General features: G+C 39.5%; 3 protein-coding genes across 6 annotated transcripts in view; 2 read left to right on the top strand and 1 right to left on the bottom strand.

The window, feature by feature from the left end:
• Nucleotides 1-2,056: 2,056 nt before the first annotated feature.
• LOC139810997 (cytochrome c oxidase assembly factor 3, mitochondrial-like) lies at nt 2,057-3,072 on the top strand. Of its 2 annotated transcripts, none has more exons than XM_071774985.1 (3): nt 2,057-2,179; nt 2,587-2,654; nt 2,747-3,072. In XM_071774985.1, exon 3 carries the CDS (start codon nt 2,773-2,775, stop codon nt 3,025-3,027), a length of 255 nt encoding a protein of 84 aa, XP_071631086.1. In that variant the 5' UTR covers nt 2,057-2,179; nt 2,587-2,654; nt 2,747-2,772; the 3' UTR covers nt 3,028-3,072. The 2 variants fall into 2 exon arrangements, with proteins under 2 accessions (XP_071631086.1, XP_071631085.1); XM_071774984.1 differs by having other exon boundaries at nt 2,061-2,179; nt 2,587-2,674.
• A 145-nt stretch (nt 3,073-3,217) lies between these two features.
• On the top strand, nt 3,218-4,857 carry Mttfb1 (mitochondrial transcription factor B1). Its single transcript, XM_071774982.1, has 3 exons — nt 3,218-3,853; nt 4,117-4,270; nt 4,361-4,857. Exons 1-3 carry the CDS (start codon nt 3,223-3,225, stop codon nt 4,668-4,670), a joined length of 1,095 nt encoding a protein of 364 aa, XP_071631083.1. The 5' UTR covers nt 3,218-3,222; the 3' UTR covers nt 4,671-4,857.
• Nucleotides 4,696-19,476, bottom strand: part of Rhogef64c (Rho guanine nucleotide exchange factor at 64C) — a 115,844-nt gene continuing 101,063 nt past the window's right edge. For 2 of the 3 annotated variants that reach the window (XM_071774969.1, XM_071774970.1), the window contains 10 exons: nt 9,114-11,077; nt 8,759-8,973; nt 7,394-7,658; nt 6,990-7,211; nt 6,748-6,897; nt 6,569-6,676; nt 6,317-6,469; nt 6,121-6,237; nt 5,931-6,032; nt 4,696-5,819 (listed from right to left, as the gene is read on the bottom strand). In XM_071774969.1, coding sequence (XP_071631070.1) covers nt 5,691-5,819; nt 5,931-6,032; nt 6,121-6,237; nt 6,317-6,469; nt 6,569-6,676; nt 6,748-6,897; nt 6,990-7,211; nt 7,394-7,658; nt 8,759-8,973; nt 9,114-11,077 — 3,425 coding nt within the window. In that variant the 3' untranslated portion in view covers nt 4,696-5,690. The remainder of the gene's footprint in view (nt 5,820-5,930; nt 6,033-6,120; nt 6,238-6,316; nt 6,470-6,568; nt 6,677-6,747; nt 6,898-6,989; nt 7,212-7,393; nt 7,659-8,758; nt 8,974-9,113; nt 11,078-19,476) is intronic. The other variant, XM_071774971.1, reaches the window with a different exon arrangement.

Here is a 19,476-nt window from a genome sequence, read left to right as displayed (position 1 = left end):
CTTTATCTTGAAATTCATTAGAACAAAAAAGTGAACGTAGAAAGATTGTTCTAAGGATTATAACGTTTGGTCACTTACAAAATTAATTATTTGTTACAAGATATATAGCGCGATAATTTCTACAAATATTAATATCCATTTCTATTGATGCCGATTAACTTTAATGACTTTTAATCTTGGTTTAACTTACTTTTTATCTTTTTCTAGTTTTAAGAATTAGAAAAAGATAAGAAGTTAAGTTAAACCGAGATCAAAGTTAATCTGCATTGGAAGAAATGGACATTGGAAGATCGAATTTTAATCGACGTTTCCAAATTATCGAAATTCTCTTCAAGTCGTGACAATCTCTCTCTCTCTCTCTCTCTCTCTCTCTCTCTCTCTCTCTCTCTCTCTCTCTCTCTCTCTCTCTCTCTCGATTTACTTTTCGACGCGTGGAATTAGATGCAGCTGGTGCTCTCCGCCCGTGAAATATGTCAAATTGTTATGAACCGTGCCAGCGCGTAACCGTGCAACGTCAGTTACTGACAAGAGAGTTTAGCGATCCAATTGAAAATTTATCCGAGCCGCCTAATCCACTCGCGAGCTGGCTACCGATTGTACGTCGAATTTCAGTGGCGGATCGCTCGCAATCTATCGAATTCCACGCGTGCACGTCATTATTAACGTACCGAGTGAGTACGTGAGAGCGCAGCGCGCACGACTGTCAGGCTCCTCTCGAAAAGGAGCAGCCGATCGATCGACGACGACGACGACGACGATGAGTCTTACGGATATAGCCTGACAGTGAATAGATTACTTTCTACAATACCCTATTATACTACAAGGATCTCATATCATTAATCAGCTCGCGGAAATGGATGTATTTTCTATCTTGACACTCATATGGACTCGTAAAAAATACATTTACATCATGTTATATATTGATATTTTATTAAATAAATATCATTAATTAAGTAAAAATCGGTCTCCTTATTTTAGATTTAAAATTTATAAAAATTCCTCCATTTATTACGGTAATTTCTGATTTACTTACTTGATAAATTATATGTACTAAAATAAATACAATTTTTAATTTTTTTAAAGCTACAGTTGTCACTAAAAGTGTGCATCTACGTTAATATTGCTTTTTTAATTTCTTAATAGAAAAATTATTTTGTAACTATGTATTTTATTCTTGGCTCTTTTATAATTTATAATTCTGCTTTTTCTCTTCCGTAATATTTATTCTAGCTATATACGCGCTTTATCATTTTCCTAATAAATTAAATTGCACATTTTCTACATTGAGATGAGAGTCTATAATAAAACAATAGAAAGCTTTTATACGCTAATAAAATATGAAAGATATATTTAAAATAATATTCAGTCAAAGATTATTAAATCTTTATCGAATAATATTAGTACCCGCCAATAATGATTACAAATTTTTAATTAATTTCAATAGACGGTATATTTATCTTATAGAAAGAATGAATTGCAATAAAGTAAAGCTTGTTTTATATTTTAATTAACATATAGTACTCTGTTTTATATTTTAATAATTTAAGCTCTTGAAATTGCTCGGGTTTTTTATCTCTACCATTTTTTTTATCTCATATCATGTTCGCCTGATGTTTTAACAATTTGAGAGTTTAAATTTTGGCAGCTTGAAGACTTAGCCCTTAGAGCTTTTGACAATTTGACATTTCAAATTTTAGCAGATAGAATTCTAAAATTCTGTTTTTGAAAATTTGATAAGTGTCATTTTTTTATCTAATTATATATTTACTTTATTGATTTTTCTAAATTTAAGTTTTTGGCGATAATTATACATTGCAGTGACGGTCGTAATTATATAATAAGACCACGATTATATAATCATGAATGAGACAATCGCTGAAGATAAGAGTATGACCGTGCTATACGGATGTCTCATTAACATTTCTGGATTACTTTTCATATTCTAAATCTAGAAAATATCAATAAAGGTATACACGATAAGACCAATTCCATAAAACCGAATTGATGTTAAGCGTGATAATACCAACGGAGATGCTTGAAGTCATTTTCTTGTATTGCGCATAATCGCCGCTGCGGCTGCGATGGCGGTATTGCATTATTGCATTGCACGGTGTGCTAGATTGCGTGTGATCTTGCAATGTAAAGAGGATAAAGTTGAATTATAAGATTCTTTTCAACCGTACGTATAATTTGCGCATCTTAATGTCATTGTCAAATATGTAGGGCATCTTTTAATTAATATTTGATAAAAATTGTCACGCACATAAAGAAAAATATTAATAGAATCACACTTGATTTAACTTAACCTTAAAATCTTAGATAAAAATTCTTCGAGTTAATCGTTATTTTTCTATAATTTTGTAGAAAAAGAATTTATTAATATTATTCAACCCATATATAATTTAATATAATTTAATAAGAAACATTTTTACATATTTAAATTTACATATTATTGAAATTGTGATATGTGAGTATATCTCAAAAATATATATATGTAAACTATCTAAGAGTTACTATTTTTGCGCTATTTCTTATTGTACAAGTATAAATAAAGATTTTTACAACAGTCTTTTTTTTGTTTAACAGATTTTGACGAGGCTGGACTGATAACAAGAAAAGGAACGTATACCTGTTCTGATTTATTAAGGACGCTGGTGTGTGGAAATGGGACCTGGTGAATGATCTAAGTTGAATATTTTACGTGGTATTCTTCGGCATAAGTAAAATTAATCATTTTTATCTACAGATAATCGACTTGCACAAAATGAGGCTATGCCAAAGGTTGACATACTAAAAGACGCGGGAAAGCTCAAGTCCACAGATATAGTTTATATGAAACGCTTGGAAGAGCAGAACTTGCAAAGGGGGATAAGAGTACAGGGATATCGTAAAGCTAATAATCGTACCGCTATCGGTTTAGGCCTCCTAGTTATTGGAATTTACGCTTATACAATATACTCGGTTAAGCAGGAAAAATTCTTAGACGACTTTGAAATGCCGGAAAAGACGATTGAGAAGGCTGCTTGAAACGTTACCTTGTTTAGAAATGTGAATAAAGAAGTTTACGGCTTATTGTGTGTTAAAAAGTTTATATTTTTTTGCTTATACAGTAGAATAGATAGCTTGTAAAGTGATACTTTTTTTTTTCTTCCCTCGTACTCGAGATCGTACTTTGTAAATCGTCTGTTTCACATAAGTGTGTCTGTAATATAAGATTTGAAGATGTCCGCTCCACGATTGCCACCGCTTCCAACAATACGAGATATATTGAAACTGTACCGCTTAAATGCCGTAAAACGTTTGTCTCAAAATTTTCTTCTGAACCAAAATTTAACCGACAAAATTGTAACGAAGGCGGGAAAACTCGCCGGCAGCCACGTACTGGAAGTCGGTCCCGGCCCGGGTGGATTAACCCGATCTATCTTGAGAAAGGTCCCTGAACGATTGGTGGTCGTGGAAAAAGATACGAGATTTAAACCGACTTTAGATATGATAGCAGATTCATTTGAGGCAATAAATGGGAAGATGGATATAATATACGACGATATCATGAAGACGAACATAGAGAGTCTATTCCCGGTGGAGAAAAAGAGGAGTTGGAACGATAAACCTCCAGATATTTTCATCATAGGCAATTTACCGTTCAGCGTGTCGACAGCTCTCATAGTTAAGTGGCTACACGCGATATCCGAACAGCGCGGACCTTGGGCGTTCGGTAGGACGAAAATGACGTTGACGTTTCAAAAAGAGGTAGCGGAACGTTTGGTGGCTCCACCGATGGGAGACCAACGATGCAGGCTGTCAGTAATGGCACAAACCTGGACATTTCCAGTACTTCGTTTTATTATACCTGGTAATCCAACGGCTCGTACATTTTACTCTATTACATAAATTTGTTTTATGAACAATAAGTAAGTGGAAAATACGACCGTATATATGATATAAAATCAAATCAAGGAAAGCGCCGTTGAACGGTCAGGACTGGTTCTTGGATGCCTAGTAATATTATTCAACTATTAATATTATTAGGCATCTGAGATCCAGTCCTGACCGTTTAACGGCGCTTTTCTTGATTTGTTTTATGAATCTTGATTCACTCCAATTCATTACTTACAGGCGAAGCTTTCGTACCAAAACCGGATGTCGATGTGGGAGTGGTGTCGTTTACGCCGTTGGTCAAACCACGCACGCAACACAATTTTGAATTCTTCGAAATGATAACGAGGCACATGTTCAGTTTCAGACAGAAGTACAGCATACGATGCGTCGAGTAAGTTTATTTACTTTCTGATTTTCCTTCATCATAAAAATAAACGAAATTACTTTTACAAATAAGTATTTTTTTTATCTTGTCTCACAGGACTTTATTCCCATTGGAACGCCGCAAAGAATTAGGTTTGATGATGTACAAATTGGCTGACTTGGAACCGACCCTCAGGCCGACGCAACTTACCGTGGCGGATATCGACAGACTAGCGACCGCTTTCAAATATCTGGTGGAGAAACAACCGGAGCTTGGATTGTATAACTATCGCGCGTCTCGGCATTTGTTACCGTTAAAAAATACGAGGGATATTGTAGTACAGAACTGTGAAGAGATGCTAGAAGGAAACTATGCAGAGACGCTAGAAGGAAACTGTGCGGAGACGCTAGAAGGAACGAGTACCTAAGCGGGACGATTTATACACGGAAACGTGCATCAAATTTCACTTTTATTAAATCGCAGGTTGTAATGCAGCGGATTAACTCGATACAATGAATTTCGGTTAGAACTGTGTGAGGAAATCTGTAAATATACATTTATATACATACACAGTATGGCTTAATTCTTAAATAAAAATATAGTACAATGTACAATTTGCATTTTGCTTGTGTTAGACGTAGTAAAAATACTGTTATTTGGAGGGAGAGAGTAATTGGAGGAATGAAAACAAGTAGTATATTCCTAGTTTTACAAATTCTCGATGCACACCGATTATACGGAACGTATACGGCACCCTGTATCCTTGACGCTGCTGATTCACGCAAATTCTTCAATGCTATTAATCTGCGAACCCTATGACCTCGAATCTAATAAAATCTATTCTATTAACATCATTTTCGCAAGAAGCGATACTGGTAAGAAGAATCGCGGATGGAAAATGTGGCGGATAGAGTATTTGTAACATCCGTAAATAATCTGCGAAAATAAAACGATACCCAATACACCGGTCAATATCACAGCTACTCGGCATCTTTTTTTGAAAGGTTTAATCATTAATATTAAATAGTCCTATATATATGCAGACATATATATTATATGTGTACTTAAAATTATTCATTAGGAATCGATGGAATTATGCGCGGCTCTCGAGGCCACGTAGCATTTTATTTTACAGTGTCGTAGGAAACTCAAGTTTCTGCAACGTACTGTAACAACCGAACACAGATGGTTATACCTTGAATTCGGTAAGAACTAGACTTTCGTGTCGCTCGTCGACGGTCGCGTGTCAACGAGCCGAGGAAATCCTTTGGTCTAGCGTTCTCTCTCCGCAATAAATCATTACTAATTCATCTGGAGATCATGTACATGTACTCTTTATGCAATCGCTTAGACTTCTTCGCACTGTCGAAGAACTTTAGTGTCGCTTAAGAATGTGTTAAATGGATACGATAATCGCGTTACATACGTGCCTATTACAACTAAGCCGTTAATTTCTCGCTACGCCGCAGATCATGATATTAGGAAGGGCCCCTCGACGTTTACGCCAAGCACCAAGGGACTGCGCGTGAGCCTGTAACGTTCTGCACCATCTTTTTGTTCTCGCGCCGTCCTCGGCCTGTAATAAATTAGTTTATCATACCATTCTTACCAATGCCAATAATTTTCTTCGCAATTAAAATCCATTGTCTCGATCTGCACTTGAAAAGAAATTAAGTTAATATCTTACCTTAAATATAAACGTTTCTTTAGAAGACAATTCCTGTACTTCGAAATAATCTTCGAGATCTGTTTCACAACATACTATGCATTTATCGAGGTACAGTGGCTCCTGAAATGGGAAAAAAAACAGATTTGCATGATTAATCTCATTACGGGGCAATAAGAAAATTACAAACATGAAATATGCGATGACTCACTCGTAGTAAAGAATATCGTCCAAGCTTCTCTTTGACCAGAAGTAGGGTAGCTTCCTTGATACCTATGTGCTTTGGAAAGAGCGAGTCGTCGTTAAATTCGGGATACTCGGCATTCGGCTGAAAATAAAAATGGCATTTATATTTACGCACAAAATTGTTCTGCAAGAGATTTTTAAAGACACGTATATATATTTACCTTGCCATTTGTGACGAGCATGGCAGTAACAGGTGCGAGTTTAACAGTTCGACCGCGTCTCCAATTATTATCAGTCGGTTGCGCCACTAGAAGACGTCCTTCAAGGACAAACCTAGCTTCCTCGTGTGCCCATTCCAAGATCTCGACGGCCATCTAACATAAATTTTGTAAATGTTAACGGTATGATTAGAAAATTAATTTATACTTTAGAGTTAAACAAGTAAAAGATAAAAGCAACTTAAATATACACACCTTTCTCAGCTTAATATTGACCATATCCTGCTCACCGATGGACCGTCTGCCATTCTGAATAATCGATATTCTCCTCCACAATTTTGTCGATGTAACATCCTTTGCCTCCTATTGATTAAATAAAGTACGCATTTATTTTTAGCTATGTATTATACTTATACAGCGCAATATACTCTTACAGCATTCATGTGTTCCAAATGTAGCTCGATGTTCGTTTGAGCTTGCTTAAGCCTCTTCTTCGCTTCTTGGATGTCAGATCGAACAGAAGGTGTCGCTTTGAGCAAACGTGCCAGAAGCAGAGGATACTTCGTAACTCTTTGGACAGGAACCTGAAAAATAATGATGCACGAAATTACGAATGATTTATATCCTTCATTCCTGAGTAAAAAAAATTAAGTCAAAGAATTGCGTGACGTTATACCATTAAAAAAGAGTTCAGATTCATCCTTCGCAAAACCGTGTTTTCCATTTGGGAAACCCTGAGGAAGATGCGAAGAAGCTCCTTCTCCTTCTCTAAATTTTGCAGTAACAAACTAGCGCCGCCTTGACGCGTGCAGTAGCTCTCGAAAGCGTGGAGCATCCTTTCCGACTCGAGGAAGATCTTACCCACGTCCACCGTCAAGAGATCCTCGTCCCCGGATTCCTACGCGATCGAGAAAATCAGGCGTCGCAACGTGAACTTTTGAATATAAGGAATTTATATATTGTTAAAAGAAAATTTTTTGTTAACGTCAGATGAAAGTGAAGGCGAATCGAATACGGAGCTCGTGATTAAACGTGATTAAAAGAATCGACATATACGTATTTTTTGCATGAGTTCTTTACCTGAGCGAGTTCCACGCTATCCTTCAATTTCTCGGCTAAAACGAGATTGTGCTCGAGCAGCTCCTCGACGTTCAGGAAGATCGCCGACAGTTGTTCCGACGTGAGAAGGCCCGCTCTTAACATCGGCCGGTGGAACTCCTCGAGTATGATCTGCAGATCTCTGCCGTACTTCTGCTCGGTTTCCACGATTTCCGTGATAATCTCTTTCCGTTCTGCGCGCTTCTTCGAGCACTTCCTGCACACGAAAGGCGCATAAACCACACCGCTGAAAAAAAACAAGAAAAATAAAAATATTTGCGCGCGCGACGCCGCGACAACACGAACGTTATAAGGAAGTTTATACTGTGTTATTAAAAGAGATTTTTTTTGTTAACGTCAGATGAAAGCGAAGGCGAATCGAATACGGGAGCTCGCGGCTGCTACGAATTTGTACGTATAATCTACGATCGCGGATGAAAGTGGCTGTCGGAACTTGCGACCAGACGCATATTGCATTATCCATTCATCAAGCGTCAACTGCGCTCCTCGATAACGACACTTTCGCTCTCGGGCAAATAAAATCGATGGCAGTAGAAAGTGGCCCACTGTCTCCCCCGCGTAATCTAGTCGAGCGAATTATAAACGCGTTCAATAGCCTTGCTCCAATAAAAATAATATACAGATACAGAATACAGACACGTTGAGAGACGTGTTAATCAGAAAGCTCGCGTTTCTGGAAGTGGATGTAATAATTTGAGATAAGACGTTTTCTCGATTGATTTCTCACGCGGAGAGGATCGGTATACGGATCGCTGCGACGAACGCGCAGGTAGATCGCCTGTTGAAAAGTTCGCGACCGTGGCGAAACGGCATTCGTTCCTCGATCCGCGGGATTGCTCCTGGGAGGCCGGAACGCAGAACGGCACTTTGTTCGTGGATTTTATAGTTCAGAGGCGAATCGAGCGAATCCCGCGCGGAGAGCTCGCAGTAAACCGAATCTCTCACGGTCGAAACTCGGTCGCACAAGCCGTGGAAGATACGCTTTAGCGAGGACTCCGGACCGTTATATCCTCTCTCCGGATCATCGAGCGCTATCTGCTCGAATCCGGCTCCGAGTGATAACAGCGTACGATTTAGGACGTCGGGATGCATTAAGAACGAGTTTCTTAGAAACGGAGAAGCTATCCGTAGTCCGTTTACGTTCATTTACGCGTCCGGCGACTCGCGCGGGATGTAAAACTATAAAGACGCGACGCTAAAATGCGAGAGCGGGTTGTCCATCAAGATATGTATACCGAAACGGTTTTCCGTATCAGTAGCACCGGATATCAAACGCATCAAAACTATAACGGTTTCGATTCCCGGCTTCAAGTCACTCAGGCACACCTGTCTGTTATCAGGGGGTCCAGCCGCTGCTCGCAGTCCTCGCACAGCTTCGTGGCGCCGGAAATCACCTGCGGCATTCCACCAAGGAGGCTCCCCGGGCCGGAGGAGGAAACTTTGCCCGTCCTCCAGCGCCTCGCGACACAGCGAGTGCTACTGGCTTGGCTGCTCTCAGATCCGACCCCACTGTCGGTTCTCTCTATGTCGACCGTTCTCGACTGCGAAAGTGATAAGAAGCGCCGATTAGAATCCCACATTAACTGGCATGCATGTCTGCACTTTCGAGGCCTCGAAAAAAGGTTTACCCGAATCTTACTTAGCCCCCCTCCCCCTCCTGATCGGTTAGGTTCGAACTTACCTTCAACGCCTCCGGTGAGCTCGTTAGGATAATGTTGCATTCCTCACTGCTGTCGGAAACGTTGGAGATCTGCGAACTCTTGGAACTGAGGTCGCCTAGGCTGGTCTCCTTCTGCTCGTACAGCGCCTCCAGGTCTCCCTCGGCATCGTCCTCCTCGTCCTCGTCTTCGTCCTCGTCCTCCTCCGCGGGACGCGCGCGGTCCTTGGAATCCATTAGGAAGCTCAACAATTCGAATTTGGTGGAGATGTTATTCTCGTCCTCGGGCGACGTCGACATTTTCTTGAAGAAATCTTCGGGACTCTTGGATAAATAAGTCTCGGTCAGATCCTCCGAGTTGGACTTCTTGAAAACTTCCTCGGACAGATAGGGACCGAGAAATTGGCCCGGCGTAACTTTCTTATAGTATTCGACGTCTCCGAAGTAGATTCTTTCTTTGATATAATCCTCCGTGGGTGGCGGACTTAGGGGTAACGGTGGCGGCTCGTCGGGTATCTCCTCGTAGATCGGCTCCTTGATCACCTCGTACGGATTCTCCTCGAGGAAGAGATTCGTCGAGATGAAATCGCCATCTGAATTCAAGCTGGACGAACGCGAATAATTCGCTTCCAGAGTAGACTCCGAACTCTCGTACTCTTTGCTCTTCAGCAAGCTTTGCTTTAGGATCTTCAGGATGGCCTGGCCGCTGTCCTCGTCCAGAATTTCACCGTTCTCGCGAGCCTTTCGTAGGGAATCTTCGAGCAGCTTAGAGATCAGAGCCTCCTTGGACAGGCCGGACAGTTTAGAAGAATTCTCGGGGTCTTTGAACCGCGTCTTGGACTCCGGCCGCGCCGTTCTTTCGTCCAATGTGTAAAATCTCGAGGACTGATTAGAATTGGAAGATTTAATCTCAACACTCAGCCTCTTCTGTTTCTCGAAATTCGTCGCCGGCTGTTCCGCGTGTCGACACGACGAAGAGATATCATCGCTGGACGGCGTTGGTACTTCGCCGTTTGTCTTCAGATTAATCTCGCCATTCTCGACGATGTGACTATTCTTCTCGATCTGTTTGGAACGCGAATCGTCATTCGCCGACTCGACCACGATGTTCGATTTGTAGTTCTGAAGTATCACCAGAGTGCGATTCTCCACGGAGTTCTGGACCTTCGGCGGATTCTCCGAGTTCACGGAGATCACCGTCGGATTGCACACGCTATCCTCCCCACCGACGCTGATAGTCACTTTGTTACCCGGCGTCAGTTCCGCGTTTGTATTTTGATCGCCGTTGATAAGGATGGACGTTCTTCTGGCGCCTTTCGCGCCGGAATCCGGACCGATCTGCAGCCGATGTACGAGCGGCGACGAGCGCGGACTCACCGTGATCTTACAGACGTTGCTCTCGGGCGAGTTAATCTCGATCTTCGAGGATCCGTAGGAGCTCGTCGAGTTCCACGATGCCGTCGACGCCGAGGAGATCGTTCGCCGATGATCCCTGATCAAGTTGGAGGGACTCTCGTCCGGATCCGCGCTAGAGTCACCGATCTTGAAGCGATGTCTCTGCCTACCGGGCGGCGGAGACCAGCTCGTAGGTCTCATCATACGGAAATGCTCGTTGCTCACGTCGGAAATATCGCTGCGCGCGTCTGGCGGCGGTTCAGCCTCCTTCTCGGCATTATCGGCAGTCTTCCCGGGAATTTCCTCAACGTTTTTGCTGACCTTGATCTCGCGATCGGATTCCTTAAACTCGTCACCCGTTTCTTCCACGATTTCTTCCGGCTTCCTTTTCCTTCTCGGCGAATTCTCCTCGACATCCTCGCGCGAAACTGCGCACGTGGGCGATGAGGACGATGGCGATGACGAGGACTCCTTGATCTTTTTGCTGAGACTGAGTCGCATCGTATCCGAGAAGAGGATGTCACCCGCCGAGATCTCCGGTTTACTGAACGACCGGTCGCTTTGACTCCGCGTCAAGGATTTTCTTGAGTTCTCTGCGGGCAGCGATCGAGAAGGAATCAATTGGTAATTAAAGGAAATAACGGCGATGTGAAATTTAAATTGTGTATATGAATACATTTGCATATCTTTTAATGTAATTAGGTTTAAACACAAAAATTATTCAGTATCAAGAAAGAAATAATGTGTTACGGTTAATATACGTACTTATAATGTAATTCTGTATCAAAACATGCAACATATAAAATCTGACATATCAAAAAGTAAAAGCTAGACGTAATTAGTACGTAAAATATATACGCTCTCCTTTTCAGATGTTTGGTTTTAAAAAAATATATTAGTCTGTATTCTTGTTATGAATTCGAAAGTACCTTAATAGCGCAATTATTTCCAATTACAAAAACAAATCCCGTATTACTCGAATAGATTACTGCGAAAATTAGAACCATATTGTTGATATTATTTCCAATGAAACGGATAATTTTCTTATCTAGCAGATCTCTTTAACATATTTATCTACAAAATTTGATAAAATCGAACTAATGCATATTATACTTATAATAACAATTCTACAATTCTCAAACTCGGATTATAAAATAATAAACAATCTATATCATTTAATGCAGTTAATTTCTTCTTCTAGTTTTTGCATTTTGTATTAATAAAATAGAGGCATTTCTTCTCCTTTTGTATAAAGTGAGAATTTCCGTTCGGGTCTGAAGAACGTTCGTAACGCTCAAATTCCCCGGAAGGAAAACCGCAGATGTGAAGCATGAAGAGAAGTATGAAGCTGGAATTGGATACCCATGAAAAGTACGCTCGGCGATTTGATACCAAAATTTACGCGTGTCTGAGAAAGTTTTATGCCTACTTCTTAGCAGATTTGCGGTAGTATCGCTTCATAATAATGTATAACTGCATTCGCAGAAGGAAAGTACATTCAATACTTATTCTTTCTAGTAAAACAATCGCATTATACATTCTAATAAGAAGCAAGAAATTCCAATGAAATTAACGTGCTAATGTGCTTTTATCTTTTAACGATTCGAAATAATTTTAATACAATTGTGCTATTTTCCATCACGTGTATCTATTTCAGATTAGAATTTGGAAAATATCTACATTTTTATCTGTAGAGAATTAAAATCTTCTATATTAATAATACTTCATATTTTACTTAATACCTACTGTTACAAATTTTTATATTTTATATTTTATATTTTATATTTTATATTTTATAATTTATATTTTACTTGATACTTTTACTAATACTTAAAATCATAACAGGTATTTTTTTTTAAAGATCGTTTTACCAAGTATTATCAAATGTTATTCGAACAAGAATCTCTTCTTCGATTTTTTTCATTATATTTCATTCAAGCTCGATTCGTTGCGGTGCCAATCTCAGCGCAAAGTTAAGGGGTTAGTATGCCCTGAAACAGGCGAATTTTCAGGAATTAATTTCAGACAAAATATCGGTAATACATGAATAATTTTTTTTTCATTATCTTTATTAGGGTTTCAAGAACATGTACAAATTTTTTGGTGTAAAAAAATTTCAAAATGGCGATGAGGCACTCCTTCACGCGCAACTATGCTTTGAAATGTGGGTGGTTTGAAACAAAAAAAAATATGGTCATTAACTATATTGTATTGTCTTCGGAATGACGGAGCTTTTTTTCTCTCCTCGTTTTTGGCGTCAAGAAAAAAATTCCTGAATTTTTCACTGCATTTTTGGACCCAAATGACATGTTATTGTTATTAATAATTATTGAACAAAATATTATAATGATAAAATCGTCCGTCATTCCGAAACTACTATTCCATAGAATATGTGTGCAAAATTTCAAGTCGATTCATCGATTAGAACTCGAGATATCGTGTACACCGTTTTGAAAAACATAGTTTTGAGGAAAACGCGTTTAAAGTTTTGGTACTAGTTTTTTTAGTGAAAAATTGCATTTTAAGCGTCTTACCGTTAATCAGCCATTCCTGCGTCATACAGTGAACCTTCCTGCTCGCGAAAATTATCTTCGAGAGCCGATCGTGCTGTTCTTCTCTCAATTCGTCCTTCTTTGGAGGTCTCGAACGACCGCTTCAAGCAACCGAAATTCTGAACTCATCTGCTTTGTTGCACATTTCAACGGCATTTGGCCCAATTTGCAAATTCAGGACGCTCATCATTTGCAGGATACTCTCGTAGCCGTGATTGAAGATGCTTGCTGCAAAATACGATGCCACTTCAACAGTTTTTGCGCCACTAAACACTCGTTTCGGATCAAACGACCATATCATAGCGTTGAGACTCTCGTTGTTTCGTGTGAATCCGCCGACACATCGCGATAACAAAATGTCGTTGCTAAGCTCTTTGTATATGGGAGTGACGGCCTTTACAACATCATTGGCGATAGCCGGTTTATGTTTGTAATCGGCGAGTTTATCCTCCGCTTTTGCTTGCTGCCAGGTGCACCAGCTGTCTTTCCCAGGCGGACAGCTATCGTGCTGTGGTTTTGCATCGGTCGACGATTTATGTTTCAATGTTGCCCAGATTTCCTTCTTCATGTCCTCCGCGGAATTTGCGTGTCTTCGTATTGCCAATCCGTAATAAACGCTCAGCTCGTCAATAAGTTTCGCAGTCAGTTTGCCTCTTACGTCGAGTCCTTTATCTTTTTTCAATTTCCGAAGCCTCGCCCCCATTCGTTTTTGTACATGGCCAACACATTCTTTTTTTATTATACTAAAATCGTCGCCATACGGATGAGATTCGATAATTCCTTTAAATGTTTTGCAGTCTCCATCACCGACATACGAAGAATATTTCACGTTGTACAATTCCTCCGATCTTTTGAATATTTCTATGGCAGCGTCTACCTCCATTTTTCCGGCACTTTCGTTGTGATTGGCACTGCACTCCTTTGCATGAGTTTCCGACCATTCCTCGAATTCCGATGTTTCTACTTTTGATTTCCAATACTCGCACTGTTTACAATACGAGCATTTCACCACGAGGTCAAGCACTTTTCCAGTGTAAGAGCCGATCACAGTTGTCACGCCTTGCAGCGACGAAAAGCTGCATTTCCTCCATGTTCCGTCGCCAGAAACTGTTAACCCTCTCGATTCGGCTCCATTTTCGGCATTTTCCGTCAACTGTTTTTCTTCAGCAGCGGCTGCAGAAAACAGTTTAGTGGCAACGGCTTTCGACGCACAATGAATATTACTCATCACATCATAATAAACGCTTTTGGTGAAGATTTTCGGGAGGTCCATTATGCCACAGAACTTTTTAATGCCATCGTAACCCATTCCAAGGAGTCTCATAGCGAAAACGATACGCCTGTTGACTTCGTACGCGGTTTTTATGAGCGGACAAGAGAGGATGTAGCGTGGTTCACATTTAACGCAATTGACAACCAACTTGAATCCAAGTCCGCGAATACTTGATTCAGAAAACGTGATATTTCCACCGCACTCTTTGCATTTCACCATTTCACTCAACGTTGAAAAAAATGTTAAAAACACAATCAAACGGTATCCGTAGCCAGCATTTACATGCACTTGCACTTCCTCTAAGTCACTTTGTAATTTTTTCGCGGAAGCACTCGTCGACGCGGTTTCGCTCTCGAACGAATGTCGATTCGGTGGCGGCGATCTTTTTTTACTTCTTGAAGGTCGTCCAGGATTTTCACGTGAACCCTTTTTGCCAGAATGCGTACGCTTCATTTTTCGACAATTTTTAACTTTCCACGATACGTTCGACCACGCGGGAAACGGCGAAATGACGACAGCTGTTCGAAACTATGGCTATAAAATGATGCAATACTGGCGTGCTGTCTGTTGAAAATGCTTCTGACTGACTATAAAGTACTTCTAACGACATCTGTTGGTGTCGTTCATGTATTAGAGAAGTTCAAAATTGAATGATAAATCATTACGCTGTACCCGCCGAGCAGGTAACGATTTGCCGCAGGTAGGCGTTTCGGAGCACTCCGGAGCGCTTGGGTATAAAAGCTCGAAATTTCAATGAAAACGATTTCTGGCAGATATGAGACCTTTTGTCCCTTATTCTAGGCCGGTATTCATAGTCGGTTCTTATATTTAAGACCATCTTAAGTACAATCTTAAGATGTTATTAACCAATCACAGAGCCGTATTAGCATCTTAAGATATTACTTAAGACGGTCTTGAAATAAGATCTGATTATGAATACCGGCCCTAGAGGGCTCAAAGAATTTTTTAAGCCAATAAAAAAATTGATCTTTTTTATTCCAGGGCATACTAACCTCTTAAAACAAAACCATCATCGAAGCAGACTTCTTTTAATACGCATTTCTAACGAGACTGGCGAAAGTGCACTAATTTTTGATAGTATACGTATACGCGAATAAATGAGCTCAGAATTTCTCGCCGCGAGAAAATTCAACGGTTTTTCCACAGCTGCTCTACTTTATGGCGGCAGCCAGGAATTTCTGAGACGCGCGTGCGATTATCCGGCCGCAAAAGCGATTGCGCAAATCGCCGATCCGCCTCGTTTATGGCTTTATGGCTTGGATCAATCTCACGCACGCAAAAGAAAAGATGAGCTGCCGCCGCTACGAGGTTTTGCGAAACTAAACATTGTGCCGCAACAGTTGATGAGCCTTATTTGTGCGGATTTAACCATGTTGATCATCAGCATCAAATTTGACGCCAGTACAGATGCCTCATAAAATGCTTTCGAAAATAGTATAAATGCGCCTATCTTATTTTTCGTTTATCATACCATAGAGTTTTGTATAATAATATTTTAAATATAATTAATTATATAATACAATACCTAATTTTTTTATTAAAAAGCTAAAATCTAATGTATTATTAATATAGTATTGATATAGATTACAATCTCCCTTATAGAAATTTAATACTGTAAATGATTTTTTGGCTAGTAATTAATCACTTAAAAGCACTATTAAAAGCACTGTTAATAGTGCTTTTAATAGTGCTTTTAAATGATTAATCACTAGCCAAAAAATCACTTACAGTATTAAATTTCTATAAGGGCTCGATATTTAAAATGACGATATCTAAAATTCCTTAGCTCAAAGTTCGCTAAGGAAAGACGCGAGAAAAAAGATAATGTTCCGCGCACCTCTTTTCCCGAGTTTCAAGCAATTATCCGGCAAATAAGGCGATCGCAAAAAGAACGAGCATTTATATGTAGAAAATGTAAACAATGGGTTAGGAAAAAGTGGCAAACAAAGTAAGAAAGAGAGGTGCTATGCTTCAAAGAATATTGTATTGTTCTGAAACATTCTTACTGGAACGAGCCTCTCTTCTACGAAAGAAAAGCACGAGATGAACGATGAACGACGAGGTTCCTTGTTCGCGCGAGAGAATTTACGCCACCGTGTGCAAAGCGAATGAAGAAGATCGCTGATGATGTACGGACCGTGAATCGTCCGCGGTGTGAAGAAGGGTTTATCGAGCCGCAAGGCCGCCTCATCGTCGTCGGCGCGAACGAGTGAAAACGTGAGAGATCTCTAAAAAGCATATAATTACATGGTTCTGGACCGTGCGCGCACGGATCAAGGGAACGAACCGATGATTTATGAGGCCCGTGGGTAAACAACGACGGCGCGAATGAGTCAAGGTTCCCCACGAGCTGCACGATCAGGTGCATCCATTACAGGCGCAGCACGTGGCTGGCGCAGTCTGTGTGCTTATATGCATGATCGATAGTGTCTCTGAAATCTATCAAGTGTTCATCGGGAAAAACTTTTTCACGCATCCATTTTGTTCACTTACGTTTAATCCTATTTTCTTCTTTTAATTATATTTCATTATGTTGCATCATGGAATCCTATATGCGTATTGATCCAACTGCGATACGAAATGTATGTTAAAATATTAGCTTTCGTCTGACTCATTCCATTTTTATATTTGTCTAATTGATAATTCTAACATATTAAGAAAATTGTGTCCAAGATTATATTCACAATCAAATTGTTAATTAATAGTAACAAAACCGCAAATAAGAATTTTAATTTGCATATATATTTTGAAATGATCCGAATAATGCGACAGACAAGCTGCAAATTTAATTACGGGAAGATTATCCTGCAGTTATTAATTTTCAAAGTGGAAAGAGAGTGACGAAAACAATGCCCTGTAAATCATCGTCATTGAGTTATTACATTGCTATTGAATTACCGTATACGCGCAATACAGAACGTGAAACTGAACGAAAATAAACCGCGATATGCATCGCGCGCTTGCATGAAGATCGTTCGAACCGTCCGCGCGGGAGGAGAAACGGGTGTAAAAAGATTCTTGCTTGGGAAAAGAAATCGGCGTTTAGATTTTATAATTCGAACGTGTCTGAGTTCGCTCGTGTCTGAGCTTAGAAAGTAGACTGGAAGTAACTAATTAAAACGCGCCATGAAGGAAGAACAGAGATAGATCGTACAAAGCAATGAATGGAGATACTTTATCTTTTAGAGAATCTACTAACAATAAGAGTATTATATGCGCCGAATATCAATATCCATTCTTGAAAAAGAAATGAAAAGCCACTTAATTCCTGCCGCGATTAAAAATTTCCTCCTTTTCCGCGATTAAAAATTTAAACTTATTTTAAAAATAAAAAAATTGTTTAATATTAAATTATCTTGTAATTTTTTTAAATTGGAAGATTTAATATTTTTTGTTTTTAATATTTTTTAAACGGTTTGTAATTTTAATTTACATCTCAAATATAATTAACTGTAATTGTCGTAACATAATAAATTATTACTTTCAAAAAAGGTGCACTTAATAACTTTCTTCGTAAGATTAATGATTTGTATTAGTATGGAAGCGATAAAAATAACAAAACGCATGCAAAGAAAGTGCAAAGAGGAGAGAAAACCTTGATCCACCAGGCCTACGAGGCGTCTCGGTCGCTCGCTCGCCCGCAGTTATCTAACGTGTTGTCGCACAGTACATTTACACCGGAAACACGATCACGGGAAGTCATCGTAGGCTATCTGTTTTATTCTCCGTTACACACACTGCCGCGAGTATAAAGGTTCGCAAGTGCATTTCACGAGCAGTCATCGACGTCGGATCAAACGTAAAATATGAAAGAAAAATAAATTTTCAGAAATAGTTTTACATTTACATCTTTCATGCAAATCAAGTTTTATTTTTATTATAAATTTGATTTTTATTTCTTTATAACGGAATAAATTACATAATATTTAAAAAGAAAGTCAAGTTATATAAATTTTGTAATTAAGAATGTAACCGCAAAGAATTGATTGTTAGAGAAACCAAATTACGAAAACAACTGTAATATGTTACATGTTCCTTGCATACTTGTAAATAAAGTCGCTTTTTTGCGCCTAATTTTCTGAAGATACTTAATAAATTGACATAAATTATTCGACGGTTCTGTGTCTAATGTCCATTTCTACCCAATGCAGGTTAATTTCTTAGTTAATCTTGGTTTAACTTACTTTTTATCTTTTTCTAGTTCTAAAAGTTAGACAAAGATAAAAAGTAAATTAAACTTAATTAAAATTAATCTACATTGGTAGAAATGTACATAAAAGAGACGTCTAGTTAATCGGGATCAACGCTATCCAATATTGGCGCAACGGGGCTTTAGTCTCATTATATATTCTATGACGTGAATGACTCTCAACGTCTCTCCGAGAGAAACTGTCAGCTATATCTTGAACTTTACTGCCGTGCTCGATTATTGAAGCATGAACTGCTGAGCTACATGTTAACTCGCCTCGATCAGTCGACGTATCGCGAGCAAATACATCAGGCTCCAAAAAGTGCATCGGCATGATCGTTATGCGCACGTAACATCGTACAATTACCATTGCACCATAATACGTACAATATATGTATACTTTGCGATACCACTACTATTATAATCGCTGTTGAGCATCGAACGTGACTTATGACGACGGGCGAAGATCGCGCGCGGAATATCAATTAATCGCAATAATAATTAACATGACGCGTGTTAAAGAGACGCGCGGCGGAATCGTTAACACACGCAACGCTCGTTCTATTAATAGAACGGATTCACGTAACTCTCTTTTTTTTTTCTGTCGAGACCGGCGCTCAAACGAGCCGCGTACAAATCGGCCGGCGCGGCACATTTCAGCACTTCGACGTTACTGCCAATCATCCGAGTTAATTCACACGACTTTTTTCCCGTCACGTCTTATCTCACGTCCGCGTGCAGACTCAATTTGCACCGCGAGCTCTACATTCTCGAATCCGCTCGTCACGTCGTGAACGAGTCAGACCTGGTTCCGAAGCACTTTTCGAGAAAGATCTAATTGCGCCGCAATAGCAACGTGGAAAATCAACGGAGACTCGCGAATTAAGTCTCATTGTTAGATATATGCATGATAGATAAGAAATGTATCTTTTTTTTTTTTTGCAAAAAAAGAAAAAA

Source organism: Temnothorax longispinosus, chromosome 4 (assembly GCF_030848805.1).
Source record: "Temnothorax longispinosus isolate EJ_2023e chromosome 4, Tlon_JGU_v1, whole genome shotgun sequence".
Taxonomy (NCBI): Eukaryota; Metazoa; Arthropoda; class Insecta; order Hymenoptera; family Formicidae; genus Temnothorax; species Temnothorax longispinosus.
This window is presented reverse-complemented; position numbering and strand designations above follow the sequence as displayed.

What these genes read in the sequence shown, in the direction of transcription:
- Mttfb1 (XM_071774982.1), top strand. Translation starts at nt 3,223, where the DNA reads ATGTCCGCTCCACGATTGCCACCGCTTCCAACAATACGAGATATATTG. An exon ending in ACTTCGTTTTATTATACCTG is followed by an intron (nt 3,854 to 4,116) that starts GTAATCCAACGG and finishes CATTACTTACAG; the next exon opens with GCGAAGCTTTCGTACCAAAA. An exon ending in TACAGCATACGATGCGTCGA is followed by an intron (nt 4,271 to 4,360) that starts GTAAGTTTATTT and finishes CTTGTCTCACAG; the next exon opens with GACTTTATTCCCATTGGAAC.